Here is a 16370-nt window from a genome sequence, read left to right on the forward strand (position 1 = left end):
AATTTGCTTCAATATACCTTCTGCTCCTCCCCTCTCTCTTTCCTCTTCTTCTGGGATTCCAATTATTCTAATATTAGAATAAGTGTATTACTTATCTCTCGAATTCTCCCCTCATAATCTAATAGTTGTTTATGTCTCTTTTTCTCAGCTTCTTTATTCTCCATCATTTTGTCTTCTATACATTAATTCTCTCTTCTCCCTCATTTATCCTAGAAGTTAAAGCCTCCGTTTGTTTTTTTTTTTTATTGTATTTATTTGACACAGAGAGAGCAAGCACAAGCAGAAGGAGCGGCAGGCAGAGGGAGAGGGGGAAGCAGGCTCCCCCTGAGCAAGGAACCCAATGTGGGGCTCGATCCCAGGACCCTGGGATCATGACCTGAGCCAGAGTCAGACGCTTAACCAACTGAGCTACCTACACACCCCTAGAGCCTCCATTTCTTATTGCATCTCATTTATAGCCTTTTTGATTTCCACTTGACTAGATTTTAGTTCTTTTATTTCTCCAGAATGAGATTCTCTAGTGTCTTCTATGCTTTTTTTCCAGCCCTGCTAGTATCTCTATAATCGTTATTCTGAACTCTAGTTCCACATCTTACTTATATCCATACTGAATAGGTCCCTGGCAGTCAATACTGCCTCTCGTTCTCTTTTTTGAGGTGAGTTTTTCCATCTTGTCATTCTGTCCAGAGATGAATAGATGAGTGAGAGAACAAAACACTAAAATGGCAACAACAATCCCTTAGAAATATACAGTAAACAAATCAGAAGAGACCTGAGGGGCGCCTGAGTGGCACAGCGGTTGGGCGTCTGCCTTCGGCTCAGGGCGTGATCCCGGAGTTATGGGATCGAGCCCCACATCGGGCTCCTCCGCTATGAGCCTGCTTCTTCCTCTCCCGCTCCCCCTGCTTGTGTTCCCTCTCTCGCTGGCTGTCTCTATCTCTGTCGAATAAATAAAATCTTNAAAAAAAAAAAAAAAAAAAAAAAGAGACCTGAAACCCAAAAAAAAAAAAATTTTTTTTTTAAGTGAGAGAGAATATAATCAGAGAGGTGAATGGAACAGAGCAGTACACTGGATCCTGTGTGTATTTTGATCTGTTTGTTAGAAAAGTAGATACCAAAAGTGTAAGGAATGAAAAACATGTATGTACAAAAATAAAATTAAATACAGTGAAAGGACAGAATGTAACTTCAAAAATGAAAGTTAAAAGACAAAAAAAAAAGGAAAGAGTATAAGCAGACAGGTGAACATCTACTATATCCTGGGTTTATTTTGATCTGTTAGAAGAAACTACATCCCAAAATCGTGAGGAAAGAAAAAATTACATATACAAAAATAATATTAAATACATTGAAGGAATAGAATGTAACTGTAAAAATGAAAATTTAAAAAGACTTAAAAAAAGAAAGAATATAATCAGGTGAAGAGAACAGAGCAATACATTAGATTCTGTGTGTATTTTGGTGTGTTTGTTAGAAGAAACTGCATCCCAAAATTGTAAAGGAAGAAAAAAAAATATATATATATATACGAAAATAAATACAGTGAAAGAATAGAATGTAACTCTAAAAATGAAAATTAGGGGTGCCTGGGTGGCACAGCGATTAAGCTTCTGCCTTCGGCTCGGGGCGTGATCCTGGCATTGCGGGATCGAGCCCCACATCAGGCTCCTCTGCTGTGAGCCTGCTTCTTCCTCTCCCACTCCCCCTGCTTGTGTTCCCTCTCTCTCTGGCTGTCTCTATCTCTGTCAAATAAATAAATTAAAAAAAAATAAATGAAAATAAATAAATAAATAAATAAAAATGAAAATTAAAAAAGGCTTTAAAAAAAGAGTTGATAGGGGCGCCTGGGTGGCATAGCGGTTGGGCGTCTGCCTTCGGCTCAGGGCGTGATCCCGGCATTATGGGATCGAGCCCCACATCGGGCTCTTCTGCTATGAGCCTGCTTCTTCCTCTCCCACTCCCCCTGCTTGTGTTCCCTCTCTCGCTGGCTATCTCTATCTCTGTTGAATAAATAAATAAAATCTTTAAAAAAAAAAAAAGTTGATAAAATAGGAAATTGGTTTAAAAGGAAAAAGAAAAAAAATTAAAATTGACAGGCTAAGGAATCGTGAGGAAAAAAGCATGAATTCTATGTACTGTTTTCCCCTAGCCCTGGAGTTTTGCATTTCTGTGTGATTGGTAAACTTGGTCTTAGCGGGAGGTTCTTGCTGAACTTCTGCGGGAGGGGCCTGTTGCGCTGATTCTCAGGTGTCTTTGCCCTGGGAGGAATTGCACCCCTCTTGTCAGGAGGCCCGGCTAAGTAAGAGGCTCTGGATTGCTCTATGTGGCTTTTGTTCCCTGAAGGCTTTCCCTGCAGCTTTAGAGGATGACAGTGAAAATGGCGGCCTCCCAATCTCCAGGCCAGAGCCAAAACCTTGTGCCCCCCACTCCTCAGTGAACCGTTAGGGAAAAGCAGGCAATCACTCCTGGCTCCCTGGTCTGTGGCCGCACTCTGCTCACCCAGCCTGTGTTGTGACAAAGCATTTGCGGCCCTGCTTCAAGTCTCCAAACCCTGTAGACTCCTGCGGGGCACATGCGTGCCACTCCTCCCCAAGAGAGGAAGAGGGATCTTGCGGGGCTCTGCTGCTTTCTGGAGAGTGGTTGCTCCAAGCAGGAGAGTGGTTGCCCTACCGTGTCATCGTTCATGGTTTATGGCAACACCGAGCTGAGACCCCACTTTCAGGCTTCCTGATTGTAGCCGGATTCCCCGCTCCAATGCCTGGGAACTCTTCTGCAGTCAGGCACCCCCATTCTTTCTGTGACCCTGGGTATCCTGAGACCACACTGTCCCACCTAGGACTCTACTGTGCTCGGCACCTGAGCTCCTTTCAGGCAGGGATGTCCCTCACTGGAACAGCCTTCTAAAAAGTTCTGATTTTGCACTCTGTGGCTATATCACTTTCCGGTGGCTGGCTTCCAGAGGCTCCCTACCCCCGTGGATTATCTTCTGATATATCCCCTTGGATTCACTTCTCCACACCTCCTACCTTGCAGAAAGTGGTCATTTTTCTATTCGTAGACATGCAGCAATTTTTCTTAGATCTCCGGTTGAGTTCACAGGTATTCAGAATAATTGATAGCTATCTAGCTGAATTCTTGGGACCAGACAAAACTAAGGTCTCCTACTCCTCCACCATCTTGGACTTCCACTTTTCCCCCCATTTTTTTTTAAAGATTTTATTTATTTATTCGACAGAGATAGAGACAGCCAGCGAGAGAGGGAACAGAAGGAGGGGGAGTGGGAGAGGAAGAAGCAGGCTCATAGCGGAAGAGCCTGATGTGGGGCTCGATCCCATAAGGCCGGGATCACGCCCTGAGCCGAAGGCAGACGCTTAACCGCTGTGCCACCCAGGCGCCCCCCCCAGTTTTTTTAATGGGACAGTGTCACCATCTTATTTTAATGTAAACATTTAATACCAGAGATTAATTTTTACCAACTCAGAATTTTTGCAAATATATGAACTTTCCATTTTATCGTATAGTTTATATCACACTACTTCAAAAGCATTTCTCTACATGTATTCTCTCTCCTTTTTTAATATTTTATTTATTTGAGAGAAAGCACATGCAAGCACAAGCAGAGGGAGAGGGAGAAGCATACTCTCTGCTGAGCGCAGAGTCCGATGCGGGGCTTGATCCCAGGACCCTAGTATCAATGATCTGAGCCGAAATCAGACACTTAACCCACTGAGCCACCCACGTGCCCCTGCATGTATTCTAAAATAGCTCCTCTGGAATGATTTCCATCACCAGTAACATAAATATACAAAGGACCTTGATTCTAAACAAACAACATCTCAAATATGGATGGATAAATTAAGGATAAGTCATCAGATAATTGCAGTTGTTAATATCCAAAGGATACTTTGTTGAAATGTTTCTTCTGATCCAACAGTTATAAATTTGAATCTTCAGAAAACAAGGGTGGTACAAGAGTAAAATAAACTAAACTTCTGCAATTTAAGCCTCCCATAGCCCTAATCCTTTGACAGAAGCAAAGCAAAGCATCTTTGCTAAAAATTAAATGGGTCTCCAGTATTTCCATCTAGTTGATCTTTCAGAGCTAGACACCTATGACATAAAACAAATACCTATACCATCTTGGTTCTGGTTGGTTTAATTATGCCTGAAGAGTTTAATACCCACTCATCCAGGTCCAACAGTGGACGGTCATATAAGTCGCTCTGGTAATTGGTGAGAAGAGACTGTAAAAGCACAGGTTGATTGTGCTGGTGCAGCCCTGGCAGAAATTTTCTAACATAAAGAATGAGTAGAACAGTTCTGCTCTGAAGACCAGTTCATTAAGGATAGTTTATATAGAAGGACAGAAACTTTCTTCTCTCCCGCACGTTATCTGCCATTCTACTTCTTAAAAGGTAGGTGGTACTAAGAGGATTTAGTGTTGTACAAGTATATATTATGATCTCGTACTGCTCCATTTCCTCATAGTTTGATGTCTTCCCAGCTGCCTGTGGTCTCATTAGGAGACCCGTCAGTGATTGGGTGGACTGTTACCAACTATTAATTGATTCAGTTGTCATTGCTTATATCTGACCCTCCTTTTGGAGAGTGGGCACACCATGAACTCTCCTGTATTGCTAGCATGAAGTGTGGCGTGATTCTCCACCCTGTTGTTCCTGTCTGCCAATCTCTGTGAGCTCCGTGGAGGCCGGCACCTGTGGGCATCTAGATGAAGGTGTGCCTGGAACATACAACTGTCAGATGAGTCAGCTGTTCACTCCACTCAGACTTATCTGGCCAGCAGTGACTACACCTCACTGCGTCCTTGGCCAGCCCATTTTGTTCCTTTTTATGATTTCTCTGTCTTTGTTGAACAGCTCCTTTGTTTACTGTGTATCTTCTTTTGTTGAATCGTCTACCTGTGTTTTCTTGTAGCTCACTAAGCTTTGTTAAAACAATTATTTTGAATTTTGTCTGATAGATCACCTATCTCATTTCCATGGGTATGTTTTCTGATGAATTACTATACTCCTTTGATGGTGTTATGTTTCCTTGATTTTTTGTTCCTTACATCCTTACATTGATGTTTGCATATTTGATGGTGTGGTCACTTCTTCCAGACTTTGTGGTACTTTTGGTTGAGAGAGTCCTTCACCTACAGGTACGTGCAAAGGTGTCAGCTTCATGGGGTGTGGCCGTTCAGGATCTGGGGAACGCCCAATGATAAACTCTCTGTGCAGCTCTGTCACCTGTCAGCACCAGCAAAGGCATCAGGAAGAGATGGCAGGATGGGCAAGGCTGCGGTATCCAAAGCAGTGGAGAAAACTGCTGAGGAACGCTTGATGGCTTTTTTCCATGGAGAGTATTGTGGCAGAGTTGAGGTCGGTGCTGAGTCCAACTCCTGGGCACCCTGTGGGTGGTGGCAGCGGCACTGGGGTCTGGTGTGCGGGCACTTTCAGAGTGATAGCAGTTTTGGGCCCTGGGATACTGATTACACCTCAGTGGTGTTAGTTTGCTTTGTGAGTTGCAGCCACACCCTGAGCAGCAGTCTGCGTGTGCATGGAGACACAGTGACTCTGAGGTCCTGGCATCTGGCTAGCCTATCTGGAGGGTATTTCCATTCCCTTGAGGCATAGGTGGACTTCCTGTAGCTGGGGGTCAGGGTCTGGAATGGAGGCACACATAGGCATGGATCTGGGGCCCAGGACATGCACAGGGCTGAGGGGCAGTTGCAGTCCTAGTCCTGGAGCTGCACAACAGCAGCTCCTGGGAGGGGGTTTGCAGGACACATTAGCTTTATATTCACTGGGTCCATGATAGTGATGCGTGTTGGTTAACTCGGTGGCAAAAGCTGCCAGTGTCCCCTGTGGAGCAGGCAGCTGGAATGTGCTGAGCAGGGACTGCAATAGTGACTAATGAGATAGGTCCAGTCCTTACTTCTGACCCATCCCCACGTCTCTGCTAGTAGTCTCCAGCTGTCCTTTCTGCATGCTTGTGCTCTCCTTTATGCTCCACTGTGTAGTAATTGGTCTTAATTGGATTTTTGAGCCCTCTGAAGCTAATGTCATTCATGGACAGCTTTTGAAGTCATTTTTGTTGGGGTGAAGGATGGTATCCCCTGATCTACCATTCTGCTGACATCAGCCACATAGGATGTTTGTCTGGGTCCTTTGTACCCTGAGTAACTCTGGGACAGTGCTGGCCATCCATTTGACCGGTTTTCCTCCAGTATTTCTTTCCTTTCTTTTCCTCACTTTCCTTTTCCTTTCCCTTTCCCTTTCCTTGCCCTTTCCTTTCCTTTTCAAGGAGCCCAACACAGGGCTTGAACTCACAACCCTGAGATCAAGACCTGAGCTGTGATAAAGGGTCGGATGCCCAACTGATGGAGCCACTAGGGTGCCCTTTCCTGCAGTGTTTCTATCCTCCTGGTACTCTGTAGTTGCTCAGGAGGGCTTACAGGGAAGAGTCCTTTGTGTATCATAGCACGGACATGCTCCAGGCATGACCAGGTGGGCTTACAGGGGCCCTGTTTCCTGTGCATGGCAGCTGGAAAGGTGTGATTGTCAAGACTGTGTTCAGATCATACTGGGCACCGCTGTTCAACCAGTTTGATGTGATTGCTGATGGCCACAATCCGTTTCTGTCTTTCCTCCTTCACTGTTGACAATTTGTGGACTTCTGGGTTCTACTCCTTTGTTAATTACGTGACTTACAGTGTAGGGGTAATCGGTGCTTCTCAGGCCTCTACATCTCACCCATTTCTCTCACCGCTCTATGTACTCTAGCATTCACACTTGCCCAGTTTGCCAGGAGATGTTGACATATACTTAAACTGACCTTGAACAGCAGCAAATTTCTTGTGATTGGATTTTCCCACAGCCTTCTACTCAGCCAAGAAACAGGCCAACACAAAGTTGTGGGCAGAGAACAAGTTGTAGACCCTGGCTCTCTTTCTTGTGTCCTACTGTAGTGTTTTGTCCTTCTAGAGTGCTCTCCATAATACTTTGACCAATTCGGCCCAGTAATGCACAGCAACCACTCCTTCAGTTGAATTCCATCTCCTTTGTGTGGAAAAGCATGCTGTACACTCCTGCCTAGACGAATCGGGTGCATGCACGTGATGGGCTCAGCCCCTCGCGATAGTGAACGCAAATTTCACCAGCGTTTCTTTGCCTTCAGGTTGCTGCTGTGGAGCAGAGGATGAGGAGGCACCCTTTGCACAGAGCGCTTCTGTAGGCGCGTCACAGGCCGGGACGCCCACGGCAGCTGTGTCTTCCCGGAAGACCCACCCCTGTGAGATGTGTGGTCCAGTCTTAAGAGACATTTTCCACTTGGCTGAGCACCAGGGAAAAGGAAGCAGCCAGAAACTGTTGAGGTGTGGGGCATGTGGGAAACGATTTTATTTCAGTGCGAAGTCTCAGCAGCAGCAGGAGGAGCACACAGAAGAGAAACCATTTAGAAGCAGTGTCAATAGGGCCTCTTTTGTGAAGAGCTGGGGATTCCATGATTCAGGAAAGCTCTTTACCCGTGGAGAGGTTCAGAAGGACCTCCAGCCTGGCTTGGGACATCTAGAGCAAGAGGCCACACATACTGGGGAGAAGCTAAAGGAAATCACCCAGTTAGGGACAACTTTACAAAGCAGAAAAAGTCATGGTACTTGGGGAGAATGCAAGAACACCTTTGGTCCCAAACACACACCTATTCAGGACCAGGGTGTCCACCTTGGAAGACAGTCCTTTGTGTGCAGTGAATGTGGGAAATCTTTTAGCACTCTTACTGCTCTCCATTATCACCACAGAGTTCACACGGGAGAAAGGCTTTATGAGTGCAGTGAGTGTGGCAAATCCTTTACCCGAAGACATAGACTCAATATGCACCTAAAGGTACACTCAGGTGAAAGGCCTTATGAGTGTAATGAATGTGGGAAGTCCTTTATTTGTAGGTATGAACTCCATTATCATCAGAGAAGTCACTCTGGAGAAAAACCTTTTGAGTGCAGTGAATGTGGGAAATCTTTTACCTATCGCTCTGCCCTCAGTTATCACCAGAGATCCCACAGAGGAGAAAGGCCTTATGAATGCAGTGAATGTGGGAAATCTTTTACTTCTAGCTCTGCACTCAGGTATCATCACAGAGGTCACACAGGAGAAAGGCCTTATGAGTGCAGTGAATGTGGGAAATCCTTTAGACAAAAACATTCCCTCTCAATACACCAGAAAATTCATAGTAGAGGAAACCCTTACAAATGCAACAAATGTGGGAAATCTTTTTCTTGTAGTTCCAGCTTCCGTTATCATGAGAGAGTTCACACAGGAGAAAGGCCTTATGAATGCAGTGAGTGTGGAAAGTCTTTTATAAGTAGTACTGCCCTCCATTATCATCACAGAGTTCACACTGGAGAAAGGCCTCATGAGTGCAGTGATTGTGGGAAATCTTTTAGCACTCATAGTGCTCTTCAATATCACCACAGAGTTCACACGGGAGAAAGGCCTCATGAGTGCAGTGAGTGTGGCAAATCCTTTACCCGAAGAAATAGCCTCAGTATGCACCTAAAGGTTCATTCAAGTGAAAGGTTTTATGAGTGTAATGAATGTGGAAAGTCCTTTATTTGTAGGTATGAACTCCATTATCATCAGAGAAGTCACTCTGGAGAAGAACCTTTTGAGTGCAGTGAATGTGGGAAATCCTTTAGACAAAAACATTCCCTCTCAATACACCAGAGAATTCATAATGGAGGAAGCCCTTACAAATGCAACAAATGTGGGAAATCTTTTACTTTTAGTTCCAGCTTCCATTATCATCAGAGAATTCACACAGGAGAAAGGCCTTATGAATGCAGCGAGTGTGGAAAGTCTTTTGTAAGTAGTACTGCCCTCCATTATCATCACAGAGTTCACACTGGAGAAAGGCCTCATGAGTGCAGTGAATGTGGGAAATCTTTTATCACTCGTACTGCTCTCTCTTATCATCACAGGGTTCACACTGGAGAACGACCTTATGAGTGCAGTAAATGTGGGAAGTCTTTTAGGGGAAAATCTAACCTCTCTCAACATTGGAGAGTTCACACTAGAGAAAGGCATGGTTGTATAATGAATATGCAATTTCCTTATTCAGTGTAATGCCACTGGTGGAAACTCTTTGAGGAGCCATTTGCCTGATTTGAATCTTTTATAGTGGGGAGATTCCTTATAATTTATGTTGAAGTATGTGTGGCTATGTTGCATTTTCTAAATTGTCCAAAGATCTCTCTAGATTTATGTAACTGACAGTTTTGTGACCCTTTCACCTCTGCTGACTGGTAGGTCCACACAGTGCGCATCAGTCTTCACCCCGGTGCACTCAGAGAAGCTGACCTCTGTTCTCTTGAATTGGAGCAGATTAGCAGTAGCCTGTGGTCTTAGGAGTCAGCTTCCCCTTCTCCTTGAATACCTTCAGGACATGGACCTAAATCGGTGATGACCCAGAGAACATCATGAATTTGGCTGGCAGCTTACAGAAAATGACTACCTTTTTCAGGAACATGTTGGTCTCGTGTGATACTTGTGCTGAGTTTTTCCAGCTTCCAAGTGACAAACTGGAGAACCATCTGTTCCACATTGATTTGGCTAACATGATATTCAAGGCCTTACTGTTTAAGTCCTCTTTAATCTTGAATGTTCTACTTACTGTGTGGGGTAGTTTATAAAAAGATTTGGGCTCACCAAGCATCAAAGGGTGAACTTTTTTTAAGAGTCTCAAATTATCTGTGCCTGAAGAGGGAGAGGATGATGGCAGGAAATAGCTTGCCAGTTTTATCTTGTTTTGTTTTTTAAGTAAACTCGATGTCCAACTTGGGGCTCAAAGGCAAAACCCCACCATCAAGAATCACAAGCTCTACTGACTGAGCCAGCCAGGCGTCCCAGTAGCCTCCCAGTTTGGACTAAATTTGCACTGCTGCCTCACAGCCTCCTAGGAAAAACTGTGGGGCTTTCTGGTTTTCACTTGAGGCCTGGATGACATGTGTTTTAGGGGCCTCAGTGATGACCCCCAGGAGGGGGCAGGTGTGGGACTCTTAGTGCTTCTGAAAGCAACATGAGTTTTTTCCCTTACTCAAAGGAGGTATCACAGGGGACGTCAGCACTGTTGAGGGGATATTTTCTCATGTATACTAATAGCCATGAGCTTTGATGTCCACAATTTACTGGGTGAGGATCACTGGTTGTAATACCGTAGGGGTTAAGGGAAAGCATAATTGGTACAGAAACACTGGCTTAATAGGAAAGGGAGGAGACTGCAGCCAACTGGATGGAATGTGCCTCTTCTACAGATGCATCTGGACAAGTTTCTGTGACAGTGACTCTGCAGGACCAGTGTGTACACAAATCTCAGGAGGTCTGTAGCTGAAGTCATTGTCAAATAAAATAATTGAAAGATATTGGTGATTCCTTTAGCCCCTCAGTGTTTTCTACCTCAAGGCCATTACTGCACAGAGAGGAAAACAAAATGTTGAAAGGGGTAGGGGGAATCTATAGTTTGTTGATATGGCACTTAAGACCCAGGCGGTGTTCCAGTTAACTCCAGTGGAGATGTCCTTCATTGCTCCCTATATTTGCAGATGGAGGTAAGACTAACGCCCAGAGGACATGGGAACAGGTGGTACTGTCAGTTTAGAGTTGCCAAACCTATTTTTATTTTGAGCCAATTTTTAAAATTGTAGAAAGGTTTAATTTACAGATGCTAATAAGCTGCATATAATTAAGAGTGTACAATTTGTAAGTTTTGATAAGGATATGAATCTCTGACCCCATCATAATCCTGATAATGACCAGATATGTCATGGCATATATACCTCCTGCCCTTTTATAACCTCTCCTTACCCTACCCACCTCTCCAGGTAACTATCGCACTTTGTTTTACAATGGAAACCATCATTTTTATTTACATGTTTGGAATCAAACTGTTTACTCTTTTTTTTCCCCCGATTTCCTTTGTGTTTCATAATTACTTTGACTTTCATCAGTGACATTATACAAGTAGCTTACTTTTCTGTCTAGATAACACCCTTATGTTTGCATATACCGCTTTTACTTTATTCATCTTTTTTTGGGCTTTTAGGTTATTTCTAGATTTTTGCCTGTTGAAAATAAAGCGGGGGCGCCTGGGTGGCACAGTCGTTAAGCATCTGCCTTCGGCTCAGGGTGTGATCCCAGCGTTCTGGGATCGAGCCCCACATCAGGCTCCTCCGCTATGAACCTGCTTCTTCCTCTCCCACTCCCCCTGCTTGTGTTCCCTCTCTCGCTGGCTGTCTCTGTCAAATAAATAAAATCTTTAAAAAAAGAAAAGAAAGTCACAAACATTTGTGTCAGTACTTTTATATAGATGTATGCTGTTTTTATTTTTGTCAGAAACTTAATGTTCAATACCTGAGTCACAAGGCAGATGAATATTAACTTTTGAAAAAACTGCTGTGTTGCGATCAAAATGATCGTTCGCGTTTGCATTGGCATCAGCAATGGATGAAAGTCCACTTCTCCCACATCCCTGCCAGTACTTGATGTGGCCATTCTTTAATTTCAGCCCAGGTAGTAAGTGTGTAGGACAACCTCATGGTACTTTTAATTGCATTTCCTGAAGGATTCATGATTTTGAGTATTTTTTATGTCTTATTTGCCAATTGCAAATCTTCTTTTGTATTTCTTTTCCATTAACATCATTTGTCTATTTTCTTGTGAGTTACAGTGATTTTCCTTTTCATTTACAAATAAGACACTAAAACAACAAAGACATGTCTAAAAGAAAACCACAGGCCCCAAATAGAGTCACTTTGCTACCACTACATCACCAAACCGGGGTTTATTAGCTAACCTGATTGTAGTTTCACTTTTCCTCAGTCAGCCTAAAGTTTCCTGGTTATGCTCGTGATGTCATCCACCTAATAAGTCCCCATTGTCCCCCAAAAGGAGGTGGCTTTGACCAAATAATCTTTTTTCTTTTTTTGTTTTCATGTCGTCCTTGTCCTGCCTTTAAAACCCTTCTGCCCCTTTGAGCCCCTTTCTATTTGTTAGATGGGGTGCTGTCCAATTCATAAATTGTTCAATAGAGATAATTTGGTCTTTGAATTTACTCAGTTGAGTATTTTTTATTTTATTAATTTAAATTCAATTAGACAACATATAGTGCATCATTAGTTTTAGTTGTAGTTGTTAAAGAGTATTGTTTTTCAGTAGACATATTGGAGTTGTCCTGGATTTTACATAGGTTGATCGTTTTTCTATATGGAGTACTTGTTTCTAAATACTAGAAGGCTATTCATTATTTTTCCACAGATTTTGCACGTCATGACCAAAAACACCATACATGCTTAAGTTTAGCGTGCAAATCCAGCCCCACTTTAGTATTTGCCTATTTACAAACGGTAAATTCTCCCATTATGAGAGCGGGACATGCTCAGAGAAGGCGCTGAACAACTATTTGGATGTTTGGTGGAAAACAACTTTGGCGTGTGCAGGAGATTTCACAAGGCCAGGCAGACAGCAGCGGTCGGGCCTGTGAGCTGTCTTGAGGTCTGCAGGAGCCTCCCAGGCAGGAGACCTTAATCCTGACAGGCCAGAGGGGAGGGACGTCCCTGAACACACTGACTGGTGACTGAAAATCTGGTTGGTCTCACGTCAGAAGTGACAAGGTTGTCAGGTACACCCACTCAGTTCGGAGTCACTTCCTCCTATCCCACCCAGAACATTGGAAGAAATTCTCACCGTGGAACGCCAGCCTGCAAGTGATTTAATTTCTTCTCTTTCTGTAATAGTTGACTGCTGGTCCCCAAAGTGTCGACATTCCATGCATCTCACCAGGGCTGTGGGATGTTTCCCGACAGCTGTCTCAGGAGAAGCCAGCTGGGCGGGGGAGGGGGGCGGGGGCGCGGCCTCTCCCCTGGTCAGGAAGGACGGACGGGGAGCGGGGTGGGGCGGGGACTCTCCCGGGACAGACAGGGATTTCCGCCCCCTGGGCGGGGCCTCACCCAGAACGTCCGGGTCAGTGCTGGCCTCCCTCTCCACCCGAAGAGTGGGAGTGGAGGCCCTGTAGGACCTCTGCGAGAAGGAAGAGGTTCCCTAGGTCAGGCGTGAGGGAACCTGCGGAGGCCTTTCCCATCCCGGGGACACACACGGGATCATGGTCTCATCTCGGAGGATATGCTAGGAAGGCGTCTGCGAGGGGGCCTGGTGCCAGGTGGGAGGGCAGGGGTCGTGCAGAGACAGAGGAAACACCTGGAAGTTGTTGAGGACCCGTACTTCGCTGGAGAGGAAGTTCCCACCATCAGTCCTTAAGCCAGTGCCCTGTCCAGAGCTCTGGCCATCCTTGCCCCTCAGAGACACAGCACAGTCCTCAGGTGAGTCCTCCATTCCTCCCGCATGCACCACTGTGACTGCTCCGGCACCTCCTGGCGGTGACGGGGTGTAGAAGTCTGGAATAAACCGCAGATTATGTTACGGGAGAAACCTCAGGCCTAAATTGGTCAACAAATTATGACTTTGTTGTACTGTGCGGGCACAGGGGTGCGAGAGCACCTACCCTGAGTGTCCCAAACGTACTAGGGAAGGTCCCTCCCCAGTGACAAAATCCAAAGGCAGAAAAACAAGCGGGACAAAGAAAGGAATCTTAGCGAGGACAACGGAGGGAAGACAGTGGACTGACCTCTCAAAAACTGACTCCAAAGCGCTCAAACCCTTCAGGGTTTATAGAAGGAAAACGGGGGAGCAAAGGTGGGGGGATACATGCAGGTGGGCAGTGAAAGCCAAAATAGATCATTGTGCACAGGAAGCCACCTAGCCACCTGATTCGTTTGCTCAGAACTGCAAATCAGGGGCGCCTGGGTGGCTTAGTTGTTTAAGCGCCTGCCTTTGACTCGGGTCATGATCCCAGGATCCTGGGATGGAGCCCCTCAAATGAATAAATAAAATCTTAAAAAAAAAAAAAAAACACTGCAAATCAACAAAGAGGCCCCTAGATGCAGGTGGCTCCAATGTCCTACCACCGACGTAAGCAAACCGAAACCTAACCCGGAGCAAAATCTAAATGCCCCAATGGTGAAAACTAAAAAAACCCAATCACACAAAGCCATCTACGTTGGTCTCCGTGCCCTACTTAAAACACACATATGCAAACACACACACAAAACAGTCAACTAGTTTTCCAAATAAGACAATTCCTTAACCAATAGCCAATCACATAACTTATTGCTTTGCTTCCCCTTTCGGTCTACAAAAGCCTTTACCTAATTTGGTTTGGTGGTATCTGAATGGATTTGGTGTTTGTTCAAATAAGCTCTTGGAAATTTACATGTAGTTCCACTTCATCTTTTAAGAGAGCTAATGAAAATAAAAACCCGAAGGACTCTTCCTTGCTCAGTAGTGCTCTTGCTAACGAGGGCTTCCTTTCTGTCCAGTGGATTATTACACCTGGACCCCTCTTCTCACAAAATCATCTTTCCTTGTTTCCATTGTACCTACCTCATTCTAGCATAGAATATAATTTAGTAATTCTGTTTTCCTGTGTTTTCCTTGAACATAATACAAAGCAATTGAAGGCAGGACTGTTTGTCTTGTGCCTGAATTTCTCCCATGCATCTACCAAAGTTCCTGAGAAACCAGTATGTACTCAATGCACATTTGTTAGAACACTGAATAAACATGATATTTTTTTAAAAAGGTTTTATTTATTTCTTTGAGCAGCGGGGAGAGGGAGAAGCAGACTCCCCACTGAGCAGGGAACCTGACACAGGGCTTGGTCCCGGACCCCAGGATAATGACCCGAGCCAAGCGCAGACACTTAACCGACTGAGCCACCCAGGCACCCCTAAACACGACATTTAAATTTCCCTATCACGGGGCGCCTGGGTGGCACAGTGGTTAAGCGTGTGCCTTCTGCTCAGGGCGTGATCCTGGCGTTATGAGATGGAGCCCCACATCAGGCTCTTCCGCTATGAGCCTGCTTCTTCCTCTCCCACTCCCCCTGCTTGTGTTCCCTCTCTCGCTGGCTGTCTCTATCTCTGTCGAATAAATAAATAAAATCTTTAAAAAAATAAATAAATTTCCCTATCACTTCAACCATTCTAGGTATTGTAAATTTCCTCAAGTCTCTCCAATGTGGTGTGAAAAGTAGTAAAGGAAACCACATTAAAATGGAGCTCTAATGGTGTGCCTGGGTGGGTCATTCCTTTAAGCATTTGACTCTTGATTTTGGCTCAGGTCATGAACTCAGGGTCATGAGATCTAGCCCCACATTGGGCTCCATCCTCAGCAGGGAGTCCGCTTGAGAGTCTATCCCTTTGCCCCTCCTCCACTCCTCCTCTCTCTCATGCGCAAATAAATAAAATCTAAAAAAATAAAATGGGGCATTCACACAGGGAGGAATGGATAATCAGCAAGAAAAAAGAATATTTTTATTATTTTTTTAAAGATTTTTATTTATTTATTTGACGGAGAGAGACAGCCAGCGAGAGAGGGAACACAAGCAGGGGGAGTGGGAGAGGAAGAAGCAGGCTCCTAGCGGAGGAGCCTGATGTGGGGCTTGATCCCAGAGCACCGGGATCACGCCCTGAGCCGAAGGCAGACGCTTAACGACTGCGCCACCCAGTGGCCCCAAAAGAATATTATTTTTATCTTGACAAGGGAGGACTCTTTCTCAGTAGGAATTTAATCTCCTGCTTTGAACAAAAAGGATGATCTTTCCTTGCCCCAGCAACCACACACTAACCAGGGCCATGCAGCCAATGAAACACTGTCCCAACTAGGAGCTCTTTTTCTTCAATAAACTTAATATTGAGAGCAAACCTCCCACTCTCCTCTTAAACCCTAATAAAAGCTGACTTTCCTTCTATCTCTTCAGACGTGCTTGTGCTTTGCCATGGTGTGATTATCCCCAGTTGAAATTCCTGTTATTCCTGAATAAACTCAGTTTACTAGTAAAATAACTGGCTATTTACTTTTAAGGATGACAGTAGCATTCCTCAGTGTTTTCAAGTATGAAAAAGTCACATATTGGAGATAAAAGCCTCACAATGACCAACCATGTTGTTCTAGCACAGTCACAGGCTCTGTTTGATTCTATACTTTCTGACTTAAGGCTTCTTCTAAAGTACTCTGAGATCATAATTCTTAGCTTTTACCAATGTGTAGGGAGATGGAATGTGGCTTTCCCGATAGCTTTTTCTGCCAGTCTTTAAATAGCTCAAAAAACGTTATGAACTGCTTTCTGAAATGTGCCTTTCATGACTATTTTTCTGAGCTAACTTCAATTCCTAAAGCAATACTACTGCCACTGCCTGAAGAAAGAAGAATGACTTCCCAGCAAGAACATGAGATCACTGGGTTCAGAAAACCCTTTATTTCAGG

At 44.6% G+C, this 16370-nt stretch overlaps 1 protein-coding gene and 1 pseudogene across 5 annotated transcripts in view; one reads left to right on the forward strand and one right to left on the reverse strand.

Annotated features, from left to right (window-relative positions):
• Nucleotides 1-11183, forward strand: part of LOC100466129 (zinc finger protein 256-like) — a 42790-nt gene extending 31607 nt beyond the window's left edge. For 4 of the 5 annotated variants that reach the window (XM_034639361.1, XM_019793705.2, XM_019793704.2 and 1 more), the window contains one exon: nt 7180-11183. In XM_034639361.1, the coding sequence (XP_034495252.1) occupies nt 7180-9119 (1940 nt within the window). In that variant the 3' untranslated portion in view covers nt 9120-11183. Of the gene's footprint in view, nt 1-3437; nt 5162-7179 lie in introns of those variants that run through there. The other variant, XM_034639363.1, reaches the window with a different exon arrangement.
• Nucleotides 4156-5990, reverse strand: LOC109488637 (annotated as a pseudogene).
• Nucleotides 11184-16370: the final 5187 nt, after the last annotated feature.

This window comes from Ailuropoda melanoleuca, chromosome 12, assembly GCF_002007445.2.
Source record: "Ailuropoda melanoleuca isolate Jingjing chromosome 12, ASM200744v2, whole genome shotgun sequence".
Lineage (NCBI taxonomy): Eukaryota > Metazoa > Chordata > Mammalia > Carnivora > Ursidae > Ailuropoda > Ailuropoda melanoleuca.